The sequence below is a fragment of the Giraffa tippelskirchi genome, chromosome 7 (assembly GCF_054371585.1).
Source record: "Giraffa tippelskirchi isolate mGirTip1 chromosome 7, T2T-mGirTip1v1.2.pri, whole genome shotgun sequence".
In the NCBI taxonomy this organism is placed as follows: Eukaryota; Metazoa; Chordata; class Mammalia; order Artiodactyla; family Giraffidae; genus Giraffa; species Giraffa tippelskirchi.
In genome coordinates, this window is record NC_137281.1 from 145,467,646 (window position 1) to 145,495,220 (window position 27,575).

The 27,575-nt window shown below is 38.5% G+C and overlaps 1 protein-coding gene across 12 annotated transcripts in view; it reads left to right on the forward strand.

The window, feature by feature from the left end:
- LIN52 (lin-52 DREAM MuvB core complex component) overlaps positions 1-27,575 on the forward strand; it is a 145,599-nt gene that overhangs the window by 50,887 nt on the left and 67,137 nt on the right. The window contains exons 6-7 of one of the 12 annotated variants that reach the window (XR_014059266.1): positions 20,687-20,804; positions 24,818-25,535. The exons of 9 other annotated variants lie outside the window; for them this stretch is intronic. Coding sequence is in view for 2 of the 3 variants with exons in the window: in XM_081509180.1 (XP_081365306.1) it covers positions 16,175-16,263; positions 17,645-17,770 (215 nt within the window). In the remaining variant the exon portion in view is untranslated. Of the gene's footprint in view, positions 1-16,174; positions 16,264-17,644; positions 18,841-20,686; positions 20,805-24,817; positions 25,536-27,575 lie in introns of those variants that run through there. 2 more of the 12 variants (XM_081509180.1, XM_081509187.1) reach the window with 2 other exon arrangements.

A 27,575-nucleotide genomic window follows, 5' to 3' on the forward strand; every position in this document is an offset into this window, starting at 1 on the left:
GGGTGGTTTCCAAGGAAGTAAATAGATCTCAACTTGTCTTAAATCTTTAGGAGGGAAATCACTCAAGAAATGGTCAGCGTTTAATATTGACCATTTTTTAATAGCTTGTAATATTTATGTGCACTCAGCAGGTTCTGAGTAGATATTTCTAGTTATGAAGAGAAACAGTTTCCATATATTTGCCAGGATTCTAAGATACAAAAAAAAAAAGATTGTTTAAGTAAAATTTTGTTTTATACAGTTAACCTGGACTAGGGAATCCAAGGGCTAATTGCTATTTTCACTGTGTCTCACATAGCCTTGATTATAATAGGCTATCAGTATTATTGAATGAATGATTGAATTATTTCTAAAGCTTGATATTATGTAGGTTCTGGTGATATTACTGTTTAACATAATAGAATTTGCTTTATAGCCAGTAAAAAGAAAAAACCTATAATACCCTTTATTAATATATTACATGCTTAATGTAATATAATTATTATAACTAATACAATATTAATATAAGCTATTTTCATAATGACTATATTGCTAGTTTAAAAAATAACCTAACTCCTAAGAATACTTTTTGGCAAAATATGTAAATAGATTCATTTAGAAGCATTTTTTGAAAACTTGGCCCCAAATGCCAGATAATGATGCTATTAGACTTATGCTGCTTAAGATGGTAAAAATCAGCATTTTAACTCTTCATGTTTAGGAACAACTCCTTGCTTTCCTTGCAGCACTGTCTACTGCAGAGTATGCATGATTTTGGCCTACTTCTGGTGCCTGGATTCTCATCCTCTCAGTGGCATCGGTGTTAAGGCAGCCTTCTTTACCTCCTCGATCCATATTAAACCTGTCTTGGGAAGAGTCTGTTTATTGGATAATATAGCTACACTGGGGCTCCATGACAGTATCTTTTGCTGCCTCATTAACTCTGGAGCATTAGAACAAGATAAAAATGCCCTAAAGCCTCTTATCTGATGTCTGGTGTAACCTGCTGAGAGCGGGGTGCCGTTAGTTTATGTTAGAAATCAAATGGCCCTCTCCCGTGCGGTAAGTACTGATTAAACCTGAAGTGTCCCTGGAGGACTCTACAGCTGTCACTAGAGTGGTGGCTGTCCCTCACCAAAAGGGAAATCTGGGCCAGAGGTCCCAGTGGGGTGGTGCTTTAAGTACGCGCACGTGGCTGCCCCAGCTGTTCTGCTTTGCCTAATGAATTGTTCTACAAGAAGAGGCTGGGTATTGTCATCACAAGCTGCCTTCCTTAGGGACTGGAGCAGGCCAAATAATAAGTAATGTTAGTGATGGTAATTGAAATGTGATGATTCTCCTGGGATCCTTATAGCCTAGAGCTGGTTGGCACTTGTGGATTGTCTTGTCCTACCAAGGCCCTATATGGAGTGTGCCTTTTTTTTTTTTTTTTCCAGTTTCATAATAATGTTGTGATACATTTTTTTTCCTCTCCTTCCCACTATAGAAGTTTATTGACCGAGGCAATCTTAGGAATGTTATAGTGGCTTTAGGTACAAAAGGAACAACTTTGACTTTTTCATTCAAATTATCAGCACTGCAGTAGTAAAGATGTCTTTGGGGGAACCACTGCAGAGATCTCACCAGACTTTTAAAAAAAAATTTAAACTTATACAAGTAATTCAAGCTCTTGACTAAAAAAAATTTTTTTTCGTGGTATGGGAGGATATGAAAGTGTTAGTCACTCAGTCATATCTGACTCTTTGTGACCCCATGAACTGCAGCCCACCAAGCTCCTCTGTCCATGGAATTCTCCAGGCAAGAATACTGGAGTGGGTTGCCATTTCCTTGTCCAGGGAGGATATGAAGTGAAAAGTAAAGACCTTACCTGCTGAACTTATTCAAGGTAACCATCAATGGTTTCTCCATGAACATTTCCAGACATTTCTGTGTATTAATGAAGTTTATATATGTTCCCCCACACAGATGAGATCATAATATGTATACATGTTTTATAACTTGTTTTTTCCTCCTCACAATTATCTTGGATATCTTTCCACAACGGTACAGATAGATCTACCTCATTGTTTCTCAATTGCTTCATGGAATTTCATAGTGTGGGTATACATGCCTTCTCCCCTATACTATGCTCTTTTATTTAAAAAAGATTCATTTATTTGTGGCTGTACTGGGGCTTTGTTGCTGTGTCGACTTTTCTCTAGTTGAAGAGAGCAGGGGCTACTCTAGTGGTGGCGCACAGGCTTCTCATTGTAGTAGCTTCTCATTGTGGAACATGAGCTGTAGGGTGCATGGGCTTAGTAGTTGTGGTGCTCGGGCTTAGTTGCCCCACGGCATGTGGAATTGTCCCAGACCAGGGATCGAACCCTTGTCCCCTGTGTTGACAGATGGATTCTTAATCACTGGACCCCCAGGGAAGTCCCAATGCTAGATAGACTCTTTGTAGACAGTTTGACTTGGACCTATGAGTGAAGACTTACTGAACCAATTGGTTGCACTTACTGATTTGTGTTCCATGGTTCAACCTATGATTTTACATGAAGTGATTTCCCCTCTTCAGGAATGTTGCCTTTACTTCCGGGACTGTTTTAAAATAGAAAATGTTAGAGGCCAAACTTTTTTGGAGGAATGGTGTGAGTCTAGTCATGGATCATCAGCTGGACATAATGTAGTGATTTGCACCCTGCTGTGTGTTTTAAATTCTTTGCTTAGTTAAATGAGACGAGTTCTGTCCCAGATAGGTGGGGAAAACAAATAGCCTTCAGTGGATGTAGTCTAAGGCATTGACCGGAGGCTTCCTCTGAAGTTGAATGAGTGTTTTCTCCCCTAATTTTCTACCTCACAAGTTCCAAGAATCAAGTTATGAATGCAGTAATGGACTTGGAAGATGTTTTGTCAGCACGTGAAAATGAGGACTTAGGTTTCTTGTGTAACAGCTTGGCTAACAAAGGAAGTTTGTGCCTCATGAACTTTAGGGCCCTTGCTGGGAGTAGCATTGTGATGAATGAAGCAAAGCAATTTTCTAGGAGCATTTCAGGGCAGTGATGGGAGAAATCAGTTGTGTTCTCAGGCTAACAGAAGCCTAATTTTAGTTACATCCATCTTCAATAGAATCTATACAAATTGAGTGGTAAAAATTTTCATTTCCATCAAAAGTAGAAACATTGTAGGTCTTTTTAACTCAAAGCTCTTTAGATTAATTCTCTCAATACTTCAAAGTTCTGATTTGCCCAAGTATGGAAGAAATGTCATTCTAAATTGTGAAGTCCCAGAGTTTTGTTTCAAATTTCTTACACCGTATTTTTCCTCCTTGATGTTAGTCATTTGAATTGTTATATAATGCTTAATACTTGGAGGCCATTATTAGTAACAATTACTGTTGATAACCCAACTTACTTATTGTCCAATCTTCAGTAGATTCTTGAGAGACATAGGTATCCAGTGATTTCTGGGGCTCTTGTGTGCTGTTGTAGATTCTCTAGACCTGTGCTGTTCAAAATGGTAGCCACTAGCTGCATGTGACTGTTTAAAATTAGATTAATTAAAAGTTAAACAAAATTTAGAACATAACTCCTCAGTTGCACTCCTCAGTAAATGCTCTTGATAGGTACCTGCAACTGGTATCCCCCACTTTGGACAGCACAGACATAGAGCAGTTGCATCCAGTGGTGCTGCTCTAAAGGTTGGCTGACTGTGTATTCTCTGTGAACCAAGAATCATTTTTAAAGAGTTATAAAAATAAAACAAAAACTGAAAGAGTATGAGACAGAGACTGAATGTGGCCCACAAAACCTAACATATTAACTGTCTAGCCCTTTACATGAAAAGTTCGCTGACATTTGCACCTGTGTCCACTTCTCTTGATAACATTTCAGTTTTCTGATCAAGTTAGACTAGGGGTTTCCCTAAGCCACCAGACGATTATGAATCTAGTAAGCAAATTAGGCAAGTTTGGAGCAGAGTTTCTTATTATAGACAGAACACAAGTGAGATGAGATTCGAAATAGGTAAAATTGTACTGTAAATGACTGACTTGCAACAAACAGCTTTGTGAAGAATACCTACAGTGTAACAGAACATCATTCTGGTTTTATACACTATTTTGTGTCTTTCAAGTACTGTGTTCTCTCATCTTACTCTGAAAGAAATAGAATGATTGTGAATACATTTCAGCAGATGTGTTTGACCTTTCAACAAAGAATTTACCATGAAGATTTTTAACTATTCAATTTATCTTTGACTGTCAAATTGTTTCAGTCAATTTATCCTAGGAAAAATGAAGCAAAAAGATGCTTCTGCTGTTTTTTCTCAACATCTGAGAGAATCTTCCCTTGCCAAATGTTGCTCTAACAATTTCTCATTAAATATAAAGCTTTTGAAATCTGCCTGTAAAATGAGCATCTGGCATTTCTGTGGCAAATTAGAGTCAACTTGTTGCTTTCAGGGTAGGACCTTGACACTCATGGAGGAACTTTATGAATTCCCAAGTTTGTGATAACCTTATAGCATATCATTTTTGCTGTAAAATGCAATGAGATATGGTTGAAAAAAATTCAGTTTACCCCTTTAGGCTTTTCATGTGAATTATTACATAATTAGAAGTAATTCTTCCACTAAAACAAATGTTGTGCTACAATATATTGAATTATTAGTAGAAGCATTAATTTGGACTTGTCTGAATCTTCATATCCAAAGTAGTGATACCAGATAATTATAGACTGTATGATGAGATCATAAATTGTATTGAACTACAGAAAAAGTCATGTTTCAACATTAGCTTTGCAGAAAGAGGTAAATGGTAGAGGATGTAAGAGATACGAGACATAATTGTAAGACGGTATTCTGAGGGGAAACCTTCCTGAAGTGATAGCTTTTTTCTAAAGAACACTATGAATGGTAGCTGTTTATTGCTTTTATTCCCTGGTACAGAATCAGTGCAGATTTTATTACCTAAAGCTTTACTCACTGATCATAACTTGTTTTGATGTCAATTAGCAGTTTTCCATGTTAGAACTTTGATTAAATTTATGAACCACCCCTCCCAGATTTCTTCTAAATCTTCGATGTCATCCTTTGTCATTCTTTGTGAAATCATCTCTAAGTCTTGTTGCTCTTCTAATTCTTCCATGTCACTTTTATGTGTGCCCACCAAAACTTTACCACCTTCTTGTCTTGTCAGCATTAATGGTATACTCTTTATTACCTGTGACAATAATCTCCTTGAAGTCATACACTGCCTTCTTTCATAAGGCACATGGATAAACATTTACTCTTTTGGATCACCCAGTCTCCAGTAAGAGATTCCATAATATTTCTTACATAATCAAGGATGTACCTCTTCTAAAGCTGGCAGTTACCAAATTTGAGATCTTTGTTCACAGCACTTTATGATGCCAGTGAAAGTATAGCAAAGTCATATACCTTGAGCTTGTGTTTTACACTCCACTTGAAAAGTCAGAAGCATTAAGTGGAAGGAGCATCACCTTGACTTAGAGTTGCAAACTATAGTCATTAAAGACAACCTTGCACATTGTCTGTGATGGGGAGAACTAAAGTTCCAGCTTTTTAGAAATTAGATACTTCTCTGTTTCTGGCATAAAGTATTTATAAAACCAGTCCAAAAAAACATTGCCCTGTATCTGAGGGTTTTTTATTAGCATATCAGTATTTGGAAGGGAGTTCTTTTTATGTCCGGAGGCTCTCAGATTAATAGGGCAAACATAATTTTTCCATAAAGTCTGCACAGTTACTACCCAGTAGATACGTCAGCCTGATCTTAAACTCTGTAAACTCTATAAGTATATGTGAGCATCTGAGTTTTTCACCACTCAGTTCCCAACACTTATGTGATTTGGACATGACAAATATCTAGTTGTCTAATAGGAGCTTGCCTTTCCTCTGTCATGATTTATGTTTATAAAGGCATTTTCTTTTAGTGTAAGTCAATTTTATCTATGTTCAACAATTTCTTATTGTGACTTACTAATCCTTCCTGTTTATGAACCCTTTACATTTCTCCTAAATCACATTGTGGTCATGAGTTCTATTTTCCAGTATCATTCTCAGTGCTTTATCAGCTTTCATCAAAGTTCTTTTTTCCTCTCTCTCTGTACTGAAGAATGTTTTGATAAAAGCTGGTATACTTCCTGTTAACATTACTATATGCCTCTGGATATGTGATGGAACTATTCATTTCACAGATCTGAGCCAGCCCCAAGAGAAGTATTCTATCCATCCTTTATTCCAAATTTATGGAAGCTTTTAGTCCTTTCTAGTTTCCAGTAGTGTTATTTTTATTATGTAAATGAGTACCACTAGGGAATGTCAGAGTCATGGTGAGATGCAGGTGGTGAGTGGACTGTTAGGCTCACTCAGTAGCTGAATGACTTTGCCCCTTCAGTGTGTTGAGAGTAGTTCCTCAACAAAATTTCAAGTAAACACCAGTGTTATATTGACTTTCATGCTTTCATGGTTGAAATCTCACAGATATTGAAAGACTTGAATTTAGATACTACAACTCATATATGTATGAGTTGCTCAGAATAACTTGTTTTCCTCTTTAAGTATAAAGTATAGAAAAATTCAAGTTTTTTTTGTAATGGCATTATTTAGCCTTGTGTTTAAGGTAGCAGTCTCATTTTCTCTGGAATTTTTGTGGCACTGTTAGAAGGAAGTAAATGGTTTTTGGCCACAGATGAGATATAATGATTATTTTCTTTAGGTAAGAATTCTACCGTTAGAAATTACATTGGATTCTGTTTTCATTGTTCAGCACCATTGTGTAAATTGAGTGTATGCCAGTATAGGTTGTTCCCACCTATATAAGTTAGCTTTGGTGTTAGGTGAGTGTAAGCAGAGAGGAGATCCCATTATATTCCAGTTTGCATGATTAACCTTGTGAGGATTATGGATCCTTCCATACCGGAACTACCCCTGTACTTTGTTTAGGTCAAGAATGAAGCTGGTTTTGCAGAAATTAACAAGTAAATCTTAAAATTCACATGGAAATACAAGAGACCCAGAAGAGCTAAATAATCTTGAAAAAGAACAAAAGTGAAGTCTCACACTTCCCAGTCTCAAAACTTAGTACAGAACTACAAATAATCAAGAGGTGTAGTACTGGCATGAGGTTAGCTATATAGATCAGTGGAATAGAACTGAAAGTCCAGAAATAAATCCGCACATTTATAATCAGTTTTTGACAAGGGTGCCAGATCATTCAGTGGGGAAAACTACATGGTCTCTTTAACAAATGGTGCTAGGAAAATGGGATATCCACATGCAAAAACCCCAAATTAAACCCCCTACCTTACACTATATACAAATGTTAATTCAAAATGGATTATGGACCTAAACGTAAGAGCTAAAACTATAATACTCTTAGAAGAAAACATAGGCATAAATCTTTGTTGCCTTAGATTAGGCAGTGTTTCTTAGATATGATACCAAAAGCATAAACAGAAAAAGAAAATAATAAATTGGAGTTTTATGTTTCAAAGATACCATCAAGAAAGTAAAAAGACAGCCCACAGAATTGAGAGACGACTTTTGCAAATCATTTCTGAATTGTTTGATATCCAGAATATATAAAGACTTCTTACAGCTCAACTATAAAAGGCAGTCCCATTTTTAAAGTGGGCAAAGGATTTAATAGACATTTCTCCAAAGAAGATACACAAGTGGCCAATAAGCAGATGATGCAAAAATGCTAAACATCATTAATCATTAGGGAAATGCAAGTCACAACCATGAGATACTACTTCACACCCACTAAGATGACTATAATACAAAGATGGACAGTAACACATATTGGTGAGGATGTGGAAATATTGGACCCTTTTGCATTATTGGTGAGACTGTAAAAATTGTTCAGCCATTATGGAAAACAGTATGGTGGTTACTAAAAATATAAAAATAAAAATAAAATAGAATTAACTGCATGACCCAGCAATTTCAATTCTGGGGAAATACCCCAAAGAATTGAAAGCAAGGACTGGAAGAGATATTTGTACATGCATGTTCATAGCAGCATTATTTGTAATTGCCAAAAGATGGAAACAACCTGAGTGTCTGTTGATGGATGAATGGATAAACAAAATGCATTCATAGAGTGGAATATTAATTAGCCTTTAATTAGCCTTTAAAAGGAAGGAAATTTTGATACATACTACAACACAGATGAGCTTGAGCACATGCTAAGTGAGATAAGTGAGTCACAAAAAGAAAAATACATGCGATTCTACTTATATAAGGTGCCCACTTATATGAAAACAAAAACAAAACATAAACTCTTTTCAAGGTGCTGATTAATCTGATTAGAATGGCAAGACAAATGTGTACAAGAGAGCATGCAGTAAGTGCCACTTTCACACCACAGGAGTTCAGAAGTGAGAGATCATAGGGGACTGGAGGTGGTTGGGTAGAGTCTTATTTAGAAAGTGACAGAGTAATCAGATTCATAGAGACAGAAAGTAGAACTGTGATTGCCAGGAGCTGGGGGAAGGGAGAATGGGAGGTTATTATTTAGATGGGGGTTTAATTAAATGTAATTTATTCAGTTTTACTCGATGAAAAAGGTCTGGATATTGGTTGCACGACAACATGAATATACTTAATGCCACTGAAATGTAAAAATGGTTAGGATAGTAAAATGTATTTTACCACAATATAAGGAAGGGTGAATTTTATGGTATGTGGATTGTATATCAATTTTAAAATGAATTGTATGAGAAAAAGAAGAAAACAGAAATGAACCTAGTCGAGGAAGCCCAAAAGGATGTAAAGAAGTCCATTTCAGGCCTACTGCTAACTGAACGGTCTTTTTTGATGTGTTGTTGGTCCTTGAACAACACAGGTTCAAACTGTGTGAGTCTACTTATACCGTGAGTTTGTTTTCAATAAATATGTACTATAGTACCATATACCCTGTAAGGGCTTCCCAGGTGGCACTAGTGGTAAGGAACCCGCCTGCCAATGCAGGAGACTCAAGAGATGTGGGTTCGATCGCTGGGTCTGGAAGATACCCTGGAAAAGGGAATGGTAACCCACTCCAGTATTCTTGCCTGGGAAATCCCATGGACAGAGGAGCCTGGCGGAATACAGTCCATGGGGTCACAAAGAGTCGGACACGACTGAGTGACTGAACTGACTGAGCACTCACACTGTATAGTACTACTCAACCCATAGCTGGTTAAATGCAGATATGGAACTGCAGATACTGATGGCCAGATGTGAAGTTATGCACGGATTTTTGACCCTGTCCCCCACATTGTTCAAAGTTCAACCGCCTCTCGATTTTGTTCCACTTTCTTCCATTCATGAATGAATCCATTTAGCCTCTACTCTTCCCTTCATTCTTTCCCAAAGTAGATTTGAAATATCCTGATCATCCTTGGTACTTATTTTAATATCCTGACCCTACCAAGGGTTGACATCTATTTCTTAGGATTTAGATATTATCATAATAAATAAACTATGACCAGCTGTGAAAAGCGGTGTTCTCACATTTGGTTGTCAAAAACAAAGCATAAACTCCTCTCAAGGCGCTTATAATCTGATTACGATGGCAAGGCAAGTATGTACAAGACAGCATGCACTAAATGCCACTTGAGTACTAGAGGAATTCAAAAATGAGAGATCGTAGTGGGCTGAAGGTGGTTGGGTAGAGTCTTTTTTAAAAAATGACATTTAAACTGGAGTGAAAGAAACACTGTATATCATCTTTGGCAAATTGGTTTCCTTCTCACTGTGAGATTTCATGTCAAATGTAGCATTCCATGCAGCAGTTACTGTTTGATTAACCTGCACAGATCCTTTTTTCTCATATCATTTTCCTTGCTTGCAGTGTGCTGGTATAGTAAAAAGGCATCAAGGACAGGGAAGCCTGGAGTGCTGTGGTCCACCAGATCTCAGAGTCAGACACGTCTTAGCAACTGAACAACAAATATTTGCCTTATTTGTCCAGTTGTCAAACAGTTAGTGAGGCAGAATAACCTTACGTTATAATTTGGCCACCAAACCATGTAGCAGCCTCTCCGGGTTTACCCTGTTAAGCCTGTTAAGTGGCAACAAAGTGATAGGAAAGTAGTCACTGTCAAGTATTTCTGGAGTGAGCTGAGTTTGACCTGCACCTAGGCAGTGATTTTGATTATTTCTGCTTTCTATGCTGAATGGATTTACTACCCATCAGAGTCTCAAAGATCCTTAATTTTAAAAAAAATACTGATTTTTCTCCTTTTTTTAAGAGTCTACATGTTAAATGTTAACCTTCTTATGACATCCAGTGATGAATTCTGAATTTTCATTAGACACAGCTCATTGTTGAAGCCCTGAAGCAGTTGGTTACTATCACAGCTAATTCTTATTTAAATAAACAAACAGGATTCCTTCAAAAAGATTACCCAGAACAGTTTTAAAAATTCACAGCAGCACTGACGTACATCAGCTCTGGTTTGGCAGACTGTGACCCAGGGCTGTGCAGTGTTTTATTACCCTCAGCTACATAAGGACACATCCTTATAGCACCACTTTTGTAGCAGATATTTTTATAACTCTACAAAATGATTAGACTGACGTGGAGCAATTCTCTAAATTCATAGGTATTAAAATATTCTGGCAGCTGTCTCCTTTTTGCCTTTAAGTTGAGACATCATGATGAGATAAGACTGCACCAGGACTGATGGGTACATGAATGAAGTTAGACATGGGATTCTTACATTATTGACAAGTCTTTATCACGATAAATAGGGGAAATCTTGGAGGAGGGATTCCTATTATAGTAATTCCAACTCAATTCTAGTAATAATGTTAGGGTTTTTTTGTTGTTCTTTTGTTTTTTGAAACCTCTTTACTTCAAAATGCATTCTGTATAATCTGATAGGAAGGAAGAACGTCTGAATTCTAACTAAGACAACTTAGCTTGTACTCAGAAACATACAATATCTTTATCTGGGAGTTTGAGGTGTTGATTAGAGTTCAGAGAGTGTTTAGGAGAACCTGGATGGGAGAAACCTGCTGATAAATTGGTATTGGGGTACAGTGCCATGGAAGACAGCCTCTTCTGTTCTCAAAATAGGCTTCTAGGGATCCTGAACTATAGGTCATAGTCTTCCAAGGGAAACTGAGAGTCTGGGAAGGTCTCAGATTATGAGTTCAGCAACTCTGACCTCCCTCCCCCAGAGTACTCTCTACTTGCTTCCAAGTGTCTCAGATTCTTCTAAATGGGGACAGTTTACAGTTGAAAGATTGGCCCTTTGCTGAGAAATGTATGAGACTTTAAATGGCATGTGATTATCGATACATTTTGGAAAGCTGTTAGGCAGTATCTGCTAAGGCTGATTATACTTAACAGCCTATAACTTAATAATTCCAGTGCTAGATATATACTCCAGAAATTGTATAACAAAAGATGCATACGAAAATACTCAGAATGATTCATAATAGACCCAACAAGAACAGTCCAAAAATTCTGTGATGATAAAATCAGTAGATAAATTATGGTATATTTCTAGGATACTATGTGCTATGTGTGCTTAGTTGCTCAGTTGTGTCTGACTCTTTGTGACCCAATGGACTGTATCCCGCCAGGCTCCTCTGTCCATGGGATTTATCCAGGCAAGAATACTGGAGAGGGTTGCCATGCCCTCCTCCAGGGGATCTTTCCAACCCACAGATCAAACCCAGATCTCTCACATTGCAGGCTGATTCTTTACCATCTGAGCCACCGGGGAAGCCCAGGAATACTGGAGTGGGTAGCCTATCCCTTCTCCAGGGGAACTTCCCGACCCAGAAATCGAACCGGGATCTCCTGCATTTCAGGCAGATTCTTTACCAGCCGAGCTACCATGGAAGCCCTGTAAGATACTACACAGCTTTGGAAATGAACAAACTATCACTGTATGAAGCAACATGAATGAGTCTCAGAAACTTAAGTTCAGTACAGTTGCTCACTTGTGTCCGACTCTTCGCAACCCCATGGACCACAGCACGCCAGGCCTCCCTGTCCATCACCAACTCCCGGAGTCTACTCAAACTCATCTCCGTTGAGTCGGTGATGCCATCCAACCATCTCATCCTCTGTCCTCCCCTTCTTCTGCCTTCAATCTTTCCCAGCATCAGGGTGTTTTCCAATGAGTCAGCTCTTCGCATGAGGTGGCCAAAGCATTGGAGTTTCAGCTTCAACATCAGTCCTTCCAATGAACACTCAGGACTGATCGCCTCTAGGATGGACTGGTTGGATCTCCTTGCAGTCCAAGGGACTCTCAAGAGTCTTCTCCAACAACACAGTTCAAAAGCATCAATTCTTTGGCACTCAGCTTTCTTAATAGTCTAACTCTCACATCCATACATGACTATTGGAAAAGCCATAGCCTTGACTAGACGGACCTTTGTTGGCAAAGTTATGTCTCTGCTGTTTAATGTACTATCTAGGTTGGTCATAACTTTCCTTCCAAGGAGTAAGCATCTTTTAATTTCATGGCTGCAGTCACCATCTGCAGTGATTTTGGAGCCCCAAAAAATAAAGTCAGCCACTGTTTCCACTGTTTCCCCATCTGTTTGTCATGAAGTGATGGGACCAGATGCCATGATCTTAGTTTTCTGAATGTTGAGCTTTAAGCCAACTTTTTCACTCTCCTGTTTCACTTTCATCAAGAGGCCCTTTAATTCTTCTTCACTTTCTGCCATAAGGGTGGTGTCATCTGCATATCTGAGGTTATTGATATTTCTCCTGGCAGTCTTGATTCCAGCTTGTGCTTCATCCAGTCCAGCATTTCTCATGATGTTTTCTGCATACAAGTTTAATAAGCAGGGTGACAATATACAGCCTTGACATACTCCTTTTCCTGTTTGGAACCAGTCTGTTGTCCATGTCCATTTCTAACTGTTGCTTCCTGACCTGCATACAGATTTCTCAGGAGGCAGGTCAGGTGGTCTGGTATTCCCATCTCTTTCACAATTTTCCACAGTTTATTGTGATCCATACAGTCAAAGGCTTTGGCATAGTCAATAAAGCAGAAATAGATGTGTTTTTTTTGTTTTGTTTTGTTTTGTTTTTTAATAAATTTATTTATTTTAGTTGGGGGCCAATCACTTCACAACATTGCAATAGTTTTTGCCATACATTGACATGAATCAGCCATGGGTTTACATGTGTTCCCCCTCCTGGACCCCCCACCCACTTCCCTCCCCATCCCATCCTTCTGGATCATCCCATTGCCCCGGCCCTGAGCCCTTGTCTCATGCATCGAACATGGAATGGTGTTCTGTTTCACATATGATAATATACATGTTTCAATGCTATTCTCCCAGAACGTCCCACCCTCACCTTCTCCCTCAGAGTCCATAAAATTGTTCCATGCATCTGTGTCTCTTATTCTGTCTCGCATATAGGGTTATCGTTACCATCTTTCAAATTCCATATATATGCATTAGTATACTGTATTGTTGTTTTTCTTTCTGGCTTACTTCACTCTGTATAATGAGCTCCAGTTTCATCCATCTCAGTAGAACCGATTCAAATGTATTTTTTTTAATGGCTGAGTAATATTCCATTGTGTATATGTACCACAGCTTCCTTATCCATTCGTCTGCTGATGGACATCTAGGTTGCTTCCATGTCCTGGCTATTGTAAACAGTGCTGCGATGAACATTGGGGTACACGCGTCTCTTTCAATTCTGGTTTCCTCGGTGTATATGCCCAGCAGTGGGATTGCTGGGTCATATGGCAGTTCTATTCCCAGTTTTTTAAGGAATCTCCACACTGTTCTCCATAGTGGCTGTACTAGTTTGCATTCCCACCAACAGTGTAAGAGGGTTCCCTTTTCTCCACACCCTCTCCAGCAAGAAATAGATGTTTTTCTGGAACTCTCTTGCTTTTTCAATGGTCCAGCAGATGTTGGCAATTTGATCTCTGGTTCCTCTGCCTTTTCTGAAACCAGCTTGAACATCTGGAAGTTCACGGTTCACGTATTGCTGAAGTCTTGCTTGGAGAATCTTGAGCATTTACTAGCATGTGAGATGAGTGCAGTTGTGCAATAGTTTGAGCATTCTTGGGCATCAGAAACTTAACCTTGAGTAAATCAAACTAGACACAAAACAATATATATTACACTATGTCATTTATATAAAGTTCAAAAACAAGCAAAGATAATTAATAGCGATATAAATAAAAATAATGGTTGCATTTGGGGTATAGTGGTGGCTGGAATGGGCATGAGGAGAGAGTCTTCTGGGGTGCTGGGAATAGTTCTCTATATATTCATAGATGTATGTGGTTCCTACACAGATGTGTTCATTTTGTGAAATTCCTCATATGTATACTTAAGATTTGTTCTTTTTTCTGTGTATATGTTATACTTAAATTTTCTTAATTTAAAATTAGTGGGTAAGATAAAAATTAAAAGTAATTCAGTCAAGTCTTATTGCCAGTCTATCCTTAAATGGAAATGATAGCACTCACAGCCTTTCTGGTTTTATGTGGGAAGCTCATGAAAGAGTATCAGGCATTAGTAGTTTTCCAGTCAGGTAGGAAAGAGGATGTTGAAGAGGAAGGGAACCAACCCCCCAGATTTCAAAGTATTGCTTAGAGCAGGCCTTATATATTTGATGAGAAAATAGGAATTGTTTCCTGGGGTATCTTTGTCAGGGTAGCTGTGAATGTATACAACTTCTTGTGCCTTAAAAGTTTGCTTTTAACATAAACATCCTTAGTATTAAAATTTTTGGTCCCAGAGACCCATTAAATTAGGTATCAGTGTAATAGAGAATGGTGATGAATGTGGTTCAGTAGATGGCAGTGTTCCCTTTGAAGTTTTTAGTTAAAATGTGGGTACATAGGGGATAACTCCTGGAAACTTTTTTAGTACAACTGATAAAGGGTCACATGCAGGGACAAACATCAGAAAGAATGTTTTAATACTTTTTCTATATGTGTTTCATGTATTACTATTTGAATGAACCAACAAAATTTAGAGTCCACAAATCTAGAAGACATATTTTCCCACCTAAAGCACTGGAATGATAGCTTGCAATAAGACGATGGTTAATATACTAATTCTTTTTTTGGGTGATAATGTACAGAATATTCAGGAAGGATTTGAGCATGTCTTTGTTCTGTCTTATATTTGGAAATGTGTATATGACAGGAGTGAGATAACATACTGCTTTGGACAAAGATGTCAGTGAAATTTATTGGTGAGGAAATTAGGTTGTACATGAGCATAAATTAAAAGAAAAATTAAAGTGACTGACCAATCTGTTTGTGTTGATAATTTAATACAAATAGAATGCTATTTGAGTAGTTCTTTTTTCATTTTGAAATTTCCTTAATGTTGTAGTGCCTGAAGAAAGCATTGAGGTTTAGGAAATCTGGTGACATTACAAGGAGTTTTGTTGTAAGGAATTTGACATGGGTTAGAGTGATATGCCAGAGAAGTCTGAGTTATCTGCCAGAGGACAAAACATGCCTGTGGTGTAGAATGGGAGACCATTTGGAGTCAGAAGTATTCAAGTCTTGGGTTTGCTTGTATTAGCTATTGACCTTGAGTGAATCACTTCCCTGCCTAATTTTTCCTTTTTCTCATCCATGCCATATAGGTGATAAATACCTGCTTTGCCTTCCACGTAGGTTGTTAAGTGGGTCAAGTAGGAGCATTGACTTTTCAAGGATGCTGTATTAATGGATTCAACAGATGGGTTGTTTTTAGATTCTTCAATTAACTTTTTGTTTTCTCAGGTTTTCTGCCTAGAGTCATCAGGTACCTATTGAGAAACATTGATAATCATAGTTTCAATGGGCATATGAATACCTAATAATAGATACTATGCTAAATGCTTTAAGTGCATAGTTTCCAAAGCCTGACAACTGGACTTGAGTAAGTTGGACCATGACCTCATTTTATAGTCCACAAATGTCTAGGATAGCCGAAGAGCTGTGATTCAAATTCTCTGACTCTGTAATAGTTCTTACAAGCATGCCTGCCATGATGCATTTTTTGCTTTTCTCCAAGTATGATAGAAGTCCAAGCCATACCTAGTATTTTTATGTATTGGACAGTTCAAATAAAAACATTGGACCTTTAAAGAAAATTTTATTATGTTTCACTTTAGAATTACTAACAGAATCCTATTGCATACGATTATTTATTTGAGAGTGTGGAGAGCTAGTGCTTCTGACTTGACCTTGTGTTTCATCTCTAGCCAAAGCACATGCAAGTCATTTCTTGATGGTTCAAACTCAAGGAGAGGAACATCAACACAATCTGAAGAGTGTTAATATTGACTTGAGGGTATATTGATTTTCTTTACAAATAGTCCTCCTAATTATATTTAAGTTTAATATTACAACTGGTTTACCTTTTTCTTTTTTGTGTATTTGTGTGTGTGTGTGTGTGTGTGTGTGTGTGTGTGTTGGGGAGTTTCCCATTGTAATTAACATCTTGAATGGAGATGACATTTTCTGGAGAATATATTTAATAGCTAAATATATACTAAATATATTTTTGCTATTCCTGTCAAGTAGAAACAAATAAATATATATGAAAATTTAAAATTTATTAATGTGTTTATATTTCAAAGATATTATTAATGAAAAATGATCTTTTAAAATCTCTTATAAAAATATAAAAGTTACTTATGTTTTGGCCACTTTCTAATTTAGTTTATAAATTGCCACTTTCTGGGTTTTTTTTAATTAATTTAAAATTTTAGAACAGTTTTAGATATGAAAATCGTAAAAGAGAGTTCCTGTATAAACCCATAACCTAGTTTCCCCTATTATGGTTATTGTGGTACATTTGTTACAAGTAATGAATTTTCCTTTTTCACTTTTCCCCATACTTAATTCAGATTTCCCTAGTTTTCCCCTAATGTTTTTCTGTTCCAGCATCTCCTCTAGGATGTCATAATTACATTTAGTCATATCTCTTTGTTGGTTCCTCTTGGCTGTGACAGTTTCTCAGATTTTTTTGTTGTTGGTGACCTTGGCGGTTTTAAAGAGTACTGGTCAGGTACATTGTAGAATGTCTGTCAGTTGGAATTTGATATTGTTCTCATGATTATGGTTTGCCTTTCACTTCATAGAGCAGATTATGTGGGGAGGTTGCTCTTAATCATAGTGAACTGTGTGAAGAACACAGAGCAGGATTTGAAAATATTGGCTGTGGATAACCCATAGAAAGATAGCATTAACAGCCTTCTTCGTTGGCATTGAAACACTGGCTACATTTTTTAATTTTTTTTTAATCATTTTTCAGAAGAAACAGTCCTATAATTCTACCTGAAAACAAGAGTCTAGTTTATATGATCTCCTCATGTCCCATAAACAGTGTCTTTACTAATTGCATCTATTGGGGCAGTTAGCTTGGGTTTTAATGCTACTTGTAAGAGCTTTATTTAATCTGTATTGGCCTTTTAATTAGTAACGGGCAATTTTGTGTGAATTGCTAATTGATTGGAATTGTGGAAATTACACACGAAGCTGTTTTGTCGCTGCAGCCTAGAACAGTACAAAATTAAAACAGGATCTGATTTAGCTACTATTCTAAAAGGAATGCTCAAGAAATATTATTTTAGTGGTTTTGGTTTGTATTCCAGTCTGGTGTTGGTTTTAACTCTGAGAAGAAGGATTGTCTTTTAGCTCACTGAGGTCCTCATTTCTACTCCATTTAGGGCCACTTTTCTGCCAATCAACAACAAGCAGCGTCTCAGGGATTGATTTCTGTTATGGTGGATTGTAATGGCTGCCTAGTGACAACATTTCCAACTCTTTTATGTAAACAGAAAGCAGTCAAATAAGTAGTAATCCAAGGATTACGTGGATCCAAATCCCATGGCCAAGAGAAGAGTGTCTGCGTGTGCGTCCCTGGCTCTCTGCCTTCTGGTGGCCAGCGGCCGTGGTCCTGAAGGCGCTGCTTGTGCTGCTGGTAAGACTGCAGCGTGCTGAGACCACAGCGCTCCTGCAGCTCCTGAATGGAATTCAAAAAGACACCTACATTTCCATAAATAAATTAGGAATTCAGTGGTTTCTTCGGGCTAATCAGAGCAGGCTGATAAACCTTGCTTGCTGTTTAATAAATGAATTGTGACTGATTACCTATTAATATGGACGCCTCAGGAATTCACCCAGGGGGAAGCAGAGCAGTGAAATAGAGAGGGGCATGGCCCCTTGGGAAATCAGGGCTTCATGTTTGCAGCTTAAATATCTCTGTGAAGTATCAATAAGGAGGTAATTGAATTTTGAACACAAACATGAGTGCCGGCTGGATGAAAGGGGGAGGGGGATCTGAGCATCTCTTTTCTGCCCCTTCATTCTCCCCTCCCCTTTTCCTTAGAGACCACTCTAGTGAAGATAGATGCTAAATCTATTAAATAAAGATTAGACTCTGTCGTAGTAGAAAATGGCAGCTTAGCTAGATCCCCGGGCAAATTGGGGCCTTTTGCAATACAGAAAATTAAAATATACATTTTTAACAAGGGTGCCCTCTTCCTAGCAATAATGCCAGGCTAGCTTGCGGCGCTGCTGCCTCCTTCAGATTGGCTTTTGTTTGGGCAGATCACTTTCTCTTGTATTAATGCCAATCTTTTCTGTATTCCTGGAGCAGAAGGGGCTGGGTTTATTTATTTATTTTTAAAGCTTCAGTTGAGGCTTTTCCTCTAGCATCCTGCTTGCTTGTAATCAGAGGAGTGGGAAGGAGATTAGTGTCCCATGAATTGATGGTAGATAAATGTTCCCTCCCCTTAACTGGTGGGTCCAGAAGAGCCCAATCGCTTGTATCTCAGGGATGATTGGAGACTGTACAGACAAGCAAAAAAAAAAAAAAAAAAAGGCTTACAGACTGAAATAAACATTGATGTTTTAGATGCAATTTTACTTGGCTTTATTTCCTTCTCTAGATAAGGTTATTGATTTGCTTTGTCCTCCTGTTTAAAGCCAGATAAAGTCGTATTAATGTGGCAAAAGAAGAATTGGCATTATTTGGTTACAGATCATAATACTTACCCCATTTTGGGCAATAACAAAAAATAAAACATTAAGCCTTAAATACTGCTGTTTATTTATGTGAATACCCAGGATTGCTTTTTTGGACTAACCCTTATTTATGTGTCAGTCTACAGTTCTGACAACCCTTTCCTAAGGCTTCAGTCAATCAGTCAACAGCTATTAATTGAGCATCTGTTAGGTGTGTGACCTTGTTAGTTGCCACAGTCAGTGGTGAAAAAGTATCCTCTACTATGCAGATACTTCTTAAAAAACAAAGCCAATTATGTCATACTTCTACTTTTCTTTGTTCTTTGGCTCCTTGGGTCTTATAAGATAAAATTCACATTCCTTGGGCCTTCACAGAAAGACGTTGCTAACATCAACCTGGTTTTTCCAGTTTTATCTGGAAAACTACATATCCTTTAAGGCCATTTCAAATCCCACGCTCTACTTATATCTCCCTGTTCCCTCAGGCAGAGTTAATTTTTGTTATCACTCAGTGTGAGTTCCATAACTCAGGATTTCCTATGGAAGAAAAAATGTGTAACTTCTTAGTCTCAGTAATTAAGGATTTTGTGTATCATTTGCCATGTGGTTTTGCAAATGTTCCCAATTCTTTGTTTCAAACTTCGGAGGTATCTTAATGATCAAATTTTCAATGATTTGTTCTTATGACACTTTACCTTATAATTTAACTTAGTTTTGCAGCAATTTGTAATGGTAAAGAGGAAGGAAAATGTCTGTTTGTTTGCTGTTCTTATCGTTGTTGTTGTTTAGTTGCTAAGTCATGTCTGACTCTTTTGCAACCCCATGGACTGTAGCCCACCAGGCTCCTCTGCCCAGGGGATTTCCTAGGCAAGAATACTGGAGTGGGTTGCCATTTCCTTCTCCAGGGGATCTTCCTGACTCAGGGATCAAACTTGCATCGCCTGTATTGGCAGGCGGATTCTTTACCACTGAGTCACCAGGGAAGCCCATTCTTACCATCACTAAGCTTCAGCTTCAGTATTGGCATGACTGATGCTGAAGCTGAAGCTCCAGTACTTTGGCCACCTGATGCTGGGAAAGATTGAGGGCAGGAGGAGAAGGGAGCTACAGAGGATGAGATGGTTGGATGACATCACCATCTCAATGAATATGAGTTTGAGCAAGCTCTGGGAGATGCTGAAGGACAGGGAAGCCTGCCGTGCTGCAGTCCATGGGGTCACAAAGAGTCGGACATGACTTAGCAGCTGAACAGCAACACCATCTTACTTATCTCTAGAGAACAGAAATCAAACTTATTTAACCTGATTGCCACAGTTTACAAATGGCCCTTAATGATTTTAAATCCTATTCTTCAAAGCCAAATAGCACAAAGTTTCAGAATTTTTTAGTTCTTCACATGTTGGAAGTTACATTGATATTGTACACAGATGATTACAGTTTTCCTTCCATTTCTGTCTCACTTTTGCTTCCTGCCAGTTGGCTTGGCCCCAGAGTTCCTTCCAGCCTTACTGACAACGCAGATTTGTTGGGCCATGGAAATGAGCATTTAAAGGCTCTTCATTCCTGGTGGTTAGACCTCAACTATTTTAGGTTTTAAGACTTATTTAATATTAACAGATTAATGCAAATTAAGTGTGTTTTCTCTTTGTACTAATACTTTTCAGTGTAGATTGTATATTTTCATTTAATTAAAAGAAATATTTCTTTTTTCTTTTTTTTGGTCATGCTGCATGGCTTGCAAGATCTTAGTTCCCTGACCAGGGATTGATCCCGTGCCCTTGACAGTGAAAGCATGAAGTCCTAACCACTGGACCTCCAGGGAAGTCCCTGTAAGAATGAGTTAATGCTAGGAATTCTGAGGTAAAACAGTCTCACCCAAATTATGCCTAAAATTTTCAAGTAAAATAAAGAATATTATTGACTTTATGCCTTTAAGAGAAGACTATCTTGGTAACTTCCTTTCCTAAAGCTTTCTGGTGATCTTAGCATAATCTTCATTTAATAAATTATTTCTTTCCTCTTTTATGTATACAGTCAGCCCTCCATATCCCTGGGTTCCATATCTGCAGATTCAACCAACCACAGATTGAAAATATTTAAAAAAAATTTTTTTCTAGGAAGTTCCAGAAAATAAAACTTGAATTTGCTGCAACTGTTTATATGGTATTTATATTGTATTCGCAGCTATTTACATAGCATTCATACTGTATTAGATATTTATATCTAGAGATAACTTGAAGTATACAAGAGAATGTGCATAGATTTTATGCAGATACTACTACATTTTATATAAAAAAAACTTGAGCATCCACGTATTTTGGTGTCCTAAGGGGGTCCTGGAACCAATACCTCAATGATACCCCTTGATGACCGTACATAACACAGTACCCTTAGAATTACCTGCAGTATAATGTTACTACTTAGGCAGTGACTGATTTAAGCTTCTGGATGTGTGTAGGTAATGCTCAAGTGTCTCTCTTGTTCAGAAAGATACTTTAGCTGTGGATTTTAACCTAAGAGTCCATGAATCTCCTGAAATTATAAACAAAATTGGATGTGTGTACATATACATGTATATTTTTCTGCAGAAAGTATCCATAACCTTCACTAGATTTTTTTAAAGGTCTCCATTATGGGTTGAATTGTGTTCTCCTAAAAAACCTCTTCCGAAACCTCTAGTATCTTAGTTCATTTCAGTTTAGTCATTCAGTCATGTCCAACTCTTTGTGACCCCATGGAATGCAGCACGCCAGGCTTCCCTGTCCATCACCGACTCCAGACTCTGCTCAAACTCATGTCCATCGAGTCAGTGATGCCATCCAACCATCTCATCCTCTGTCTAGTATCTCCAAGTATGAACTTACTTGAACATAGGATCTTTACAGAGGTAATCAAGTTAAAATGAGGTCCTTAGGGTGGGTCCTAATCCAGTTTGACTGGTGTCCTTATAAAGGGGGGAAATTTAAACAGAGGTAGACATATATAGAGAGAAGATAATGTGAAAAAACACAGGGAGGTGACAGCTGTCTAAAAGCTAAGGAGAAAGGCCTGGAGCAGATCCTTTCCTCACAGCCCTCTGAAGGAAGCTACCCTGCCACCCCCTTTGTCATGGACATCCAGCCTTCAGAACTGTGAGACAGTAGTTAAGCCACTCTGTGTGTGGTAGCTGGTTACCACAGCCCCAGCAAACCAATATACTGTGAGTCAGGTTGTTTTTGTCTGAAAATTACAGAAAGCCCAATTACGATGGCTTAAAGGATAAAGGTGTTCTGTGTAAGAAGTCCAGAGATGCATCATTTTTAGGGTTGGTTAATTCACTGACTCACCGTTAGCATCAGAGACCACTGTTAGTTCCATCTTTCTGCTGTGCCATCTTTGATGTGTTGGATTCCTTCTTAGTTTGGCTTCCATCATATTTACTAGATGGCTACTACAGTTTTTGACATCATATACCAACAATAGGGGCTTCCCAGGTGCTACTAGTGGTAAAGAACCTGTCTGCCAGTACAGGAGACATAGGAGACACTGGTTTGAATCCCTGGGTCTGCAAGATCTCCTGGAGGAGGGCATGGCAACCCACTCCAGTGTTCTTGTCCAGAAAATCCCATGGACAGAGGAGCTACTGTCCATAGGGTCATAAAGATCTGAACATGACTGAAGCGACTTAGCATACACACACGCACCAACAATATTATCCTAAGGTAGAAAAGGGAATTCTGTCCCTCTGGCTCCCAGTCTTCTTATCAGTGAGAAAAATCCCAGAAGCTCTGAAGGATATTTCCCCTCACATGCTGCTGAATGGCATTAGTCGCATTCCTGTGCCTAAACGAATTCCTGTCAGGAGAAATGAGGCTAGCACGATTGGTTTGGATGGGCCAGTAATGGTTCACCCTTGGGGACTGGCAAGGAACCCAGTCTCCCCTAAGCACGTGATCACCTTGTACCTGAATAAAACCAGGGTTTAATGACAAGATGGAGGGAATGGTTATGAATAGACAGCTACGTCTGCCAGTCTGTGACCCCAAAAAAGTTAAGAAACACTGGCTGTTTTTAAGACAGCTAGTGTTCCTAAAGTGAGATACATAATCAGAGTTAAACTCTGTTCAAGTATCAGAGTACTGACCCATGTTTAAGAATTTCTAAGTTAATAGTAACTGAAAGGGCTGTTTTGTTTTTTTTTTCCCCTTAATCATTTGGTATGATTATTTTGTACCTACTATGTAGATGTACTCTGCTGAGCACAGGGTTATAGAGAAGAACGTTCTGGTCCTGAGATAACAGTTTATTAGAGAGCACTAAGGAAAGTTACTTATCTCAGACAGGGTCAGAGAAAGTAATCCTAAGTAGTCTTTAAGGACGGGCAGGGAGTAGGTGGGGGTGAGGGTGATGATTGCTGCCCGGAGTGGGTAAGGAATAGTCTGGGCCTAAGCAGCAGTAGGAGAAGGCAATGGCACCCCACTCCAGTACTCTTGCCTGGAAAATCCCATGGACGGAGGAGCCTGGTGGGCTACAGTCCATGGGGTCGCTAAGAGTCGGACACGACTGAGCGACTTCACTTTCACTTTTCCCTTTCATGCACTGGAGAAGGAAATGGCAACCCACTCCAGTATTCTTGCCTGGAGAGTCCCAGGGATGGTAGAGCCTGGTGGGCTGCCGTCTATGGGGTCGCACAGAGTCGGACATGACTGAAGCGACTTAGCAGCAAGCAGCAGTAAATGCAAAGGCCTGAGGCATGCCACATTTGGCGAACAGCTGAGTAAACAGGAGATGAAGACGGAGACCACTGGGCTACCAGAGAAGTTTCTCTGTGTATTTGTAAATGTACAAATCCACATATAAAGGAAATTCTGATATTCTTAACTGCTGGATGATAATAGCTGTGTGAAGGACTATTATAGATCCACTCTTCTCTCTCTTGAGTTTATAACCTCTATAGATGGAAAGGAATCAGGTCCCCCAAGGTGGCTGCTGTTGTTAGCCCAGCTAAAAATCTTTGATTCTTCACTGATAACTTCATGTAGCCCATATGCATATGGAAGTCTTGAGATTGCTAGGTGAAATTTATTTTTTATATTAATTATTCATAGTAAAAAGAGTTTACCTTTTTTACATCTTTCTCACTTTTCTAAATCTTTTATACTTTAGACTATACTGGTTTTTACAAATCCCTTCTAATCTACTAAGTATTAATTAACTTACTCTTTACTTTCCCAAGCACTAATGGAAATACTGGAGTATAACCAATCTAATACTCTCCAGACATTCTACCAGACACTTTCCTCAATGTGATTTAAAGCAGTTTATAATCACTCCTTGCGGTCTTGAGGCCAGTTTTCAATTCATGAGACTCATATATCCTGGCTAGTTTTAATTAATTTTGCAAGGAAGTTGCCATGAGAAGCAGTATTAAATGCTTTCTTATAATCAGGTTCTTTCATCTATTGGGTTCTTGTCAGCCACTAATCTTATAATTTTATTACAGCAAAATCCAAAAGTTTTTCTGCAATAGTTTGTTCTTTACTCTTGCTCTTCAGCGTTTGGTACTCATGGTTTGGGGAACCTTATATTTATGGTTGTCTTACTCAGAATTGATGTTGGGGAATGTCTCTAGATTTGTAACAGTAATTCCTAGAATCCATTTTTTAACATTAGGATTTGAGAATCGACTTTACTTGGCATCACATGCATTCCGTTTATTTGGTCTTTTGGGATAATTGTATCAGCCAGAATCTAGTCAGGAGTAATTTGAACAGGGAAATTTTTAAATAAAGAAGTATTAACTAGTTGAAAGGTAGTTCACTTAAAGGGATGAAAGAATACTGTAAGGTGGGTAAGAAAGCTCCTACTGTATCTCCATCACCCTCTCACCCCAGGTACAAGGATAGTGAACATAGAGGAACTTAGAGAGATGTCCTCAAGGCAGAGATTCAGACCTCTGAGGAAAGGACCTTCTGCCCACTGCCAGAGGGTGCTCTGCTGGTGAATGCAGAATTAGCTGCCCAGGAGGTGGTGAAGAATCTTAGTTTGGGGGCACTGAACTGAAGGCAGCCATTGGCAGGATGAATATTTCTGGGACACTCCCCGCCTCCATGCCAACCTGCTTGTCCTGCACAGAAAAACCACACGTTACAAGAAGGAAGCGGCTTCCCTGGTGGCGCTAGTGGTAAAGAATCTGCCTGCCAGTGCACAAAATGCATGAGGCACGGGTTCGACCTCTGGGTCGGGAAGATCCCTTGGAGTAGAAAGTGGCAATCTGCTCCAGTATTCTTGCCTGGAAAACTCCACGGACACAGAAGCCCGGCAGACTACAGTCCGTGGGGCTGCAAAGAGTCGCACACGACTGAGTGACTGAGCATAATAAGGAAGAAAAATTGCTTCTTGCAGTCTCCCACCTCTCTGTTGGCAAGCTGAATGTCAAGCCACCTGACAGGAAGAATGTAAGCCTGCTACAGAGTCCAGCACTGGTGTTACAAAGCAGGGCAAAGAAGGGGAATTAGGAGCCTAGAGGTAATAAGTGAATAACTGGCACAGAGAATGAGAGCTTTGTGGAAAGTTAAATCTTACAAAGTAAATGATTTCATTTTGCCTCATGAATAGTTTTTGTCTTGTTAATAGATATTAATTTCTCCCAAAGTAGAGTACACCTGTAACTTTTGCAGTTGGCTGGGTAGCATTCATCACCTAGACAGTGCCATGTGAGCCAGTGATGGACCTAGCTATAAATGTCCTGTTAGCTACCTTTTACAAAGGGGTTTAATAAATATTTATCAATAGATTTTAACAAACTCCCCCCCCAAAAAAATATGATAGGAATTGGAAGACAAATCATGAATGTGAATAGAAGATGACTTTTAACCTTTTAACCACTTTGAATTTTCCTAATTTCTTTTATGACTATCTTCTAATCATTTCATTTTTCTTGAGCTGTTATAATTCTCTCCCAGTTGTATTTAGCCACATTGAGCCTTCCTGTTCTTGACTTCCTTTAGCAACCAATTATTATTGATGCTTGTTGTCCCAACTAAATTGTAAGAGCCTTGCTGTCTGGGACCATACTTTATGTTACTTTTGTATATTACAAACCAGTTGTGTCCAAAGCCTGTTGAATAGATGGAATCTTTTATTTACAAATGAGAAACAGAAACATAGCCTTCTAATGGATACTTCCCTGTTTTGTCTTCATTGCTACTTTTTCAGAAGCTATCCTTCCTCTTTAGAAGGACTATAACTAACACTAGGAATGTAAAGACAGAACCAGGGTAGGAGTGGGGAGCATGACAAAACAGTTGGAGTCATGGAGAAAGCTGGAAATATCTATAGTGGAAAATAAATTTGAAAAGAGTGCTTCTAGGGTAATGATGGTTTTAGTGCACACATTTATTGTCCTTCCCTTCCCAAACCCTCCCCAAAAAAGGTGTAATCCCATAAAGAGAATAGAGGTCAACAACAGCAAAATTTTGGGAGCTGGCAGGCATGTGAACCTAGGAGACCTAAGAAAAATAATTCTGAAGTGAGAAAAGCCAGAAATGAAGCAAGTCTACACTTCACAATATTCCAAGGGGCTAAAGATTGGTACCAGGTGGAGAGAGGGATAGTTTAAATAGAGCGATTAATTAAAGTCTGTTTAAAAAGGAGTCAGATGCCTATGTCATCTGCTTTATTCTACCCCACAGCAGATTAAAGCTTTATTTTCTAGAGATGATAAAGTGGTTCCTCAACTGGAACCAACCAAGGATGGAGGTTCTGTAGTGAACTATGCCCAATGTAGGCCGAGATCCCCCCGCCCCTCCACAGCCAGGCTTTCACCCTTCAGTCTGAAGGTTGGAAGAGACTACTGGGAAATCTGACCAGCCCAAGAAGAAGAAAAGCACTGATATCGAAAGTTCTACAACTGAAACTGGTCACACTGCAGTGAAGCTCGGTTGATATGCCCAACTCCTACACTCAGACTTTTCAAGCAGGTTTTTAGTCTTTTGTTCTTACATGTGAAAAAACAATGAAAGATTATCAACATTGGAGAAAAGTCCCTAACATTTTTTAAAAAAGACCTAAGATAGCAAATGGAAAAAATCAACTAAGAGAAAATAGCCTATGCAAATCTGTGTAATTAATATTCTCAGACAGATAAGGTATTGCAAATGTAGTAAGAACAGATACTATTAAAAAGGACCATACAGAGAACAGAAAAGAGCTCATGGAAATTTAAAAATATGATAGAAATGAAAAACTCAAAAATTTTCAGAGTTAAAAGTTAAGGAGATCTTCTAAAAATAGAGCAGGAATACATGAATGAAAGAGAAAAGAGAATCAATCTATCAGAGCCCAAAATCTGAATAATAAAAATTCTAGAAAGAGAGAAAAAGACAAAGGAAATCATTAATGAAATACTTCAAAAAGAATTTTCCCCAAATTGCAGGACAATACATTTCTGGTCTGAAAGGTTGTGACAGGTACCACCAAAATGTTTGAAAATAATCCAGGGCACATCATTTCATGATTTAAGAACTCTGAGGGAAAAGAGAAGATCCTGAAAGCTTCTAGAGAAGACAGAAAGCAGATTTCATACAAAGGATAGAAGTCAGTGTCTTCAACATTAGAAACCATTGGAACAATATCTTCAAAATTCTGGGA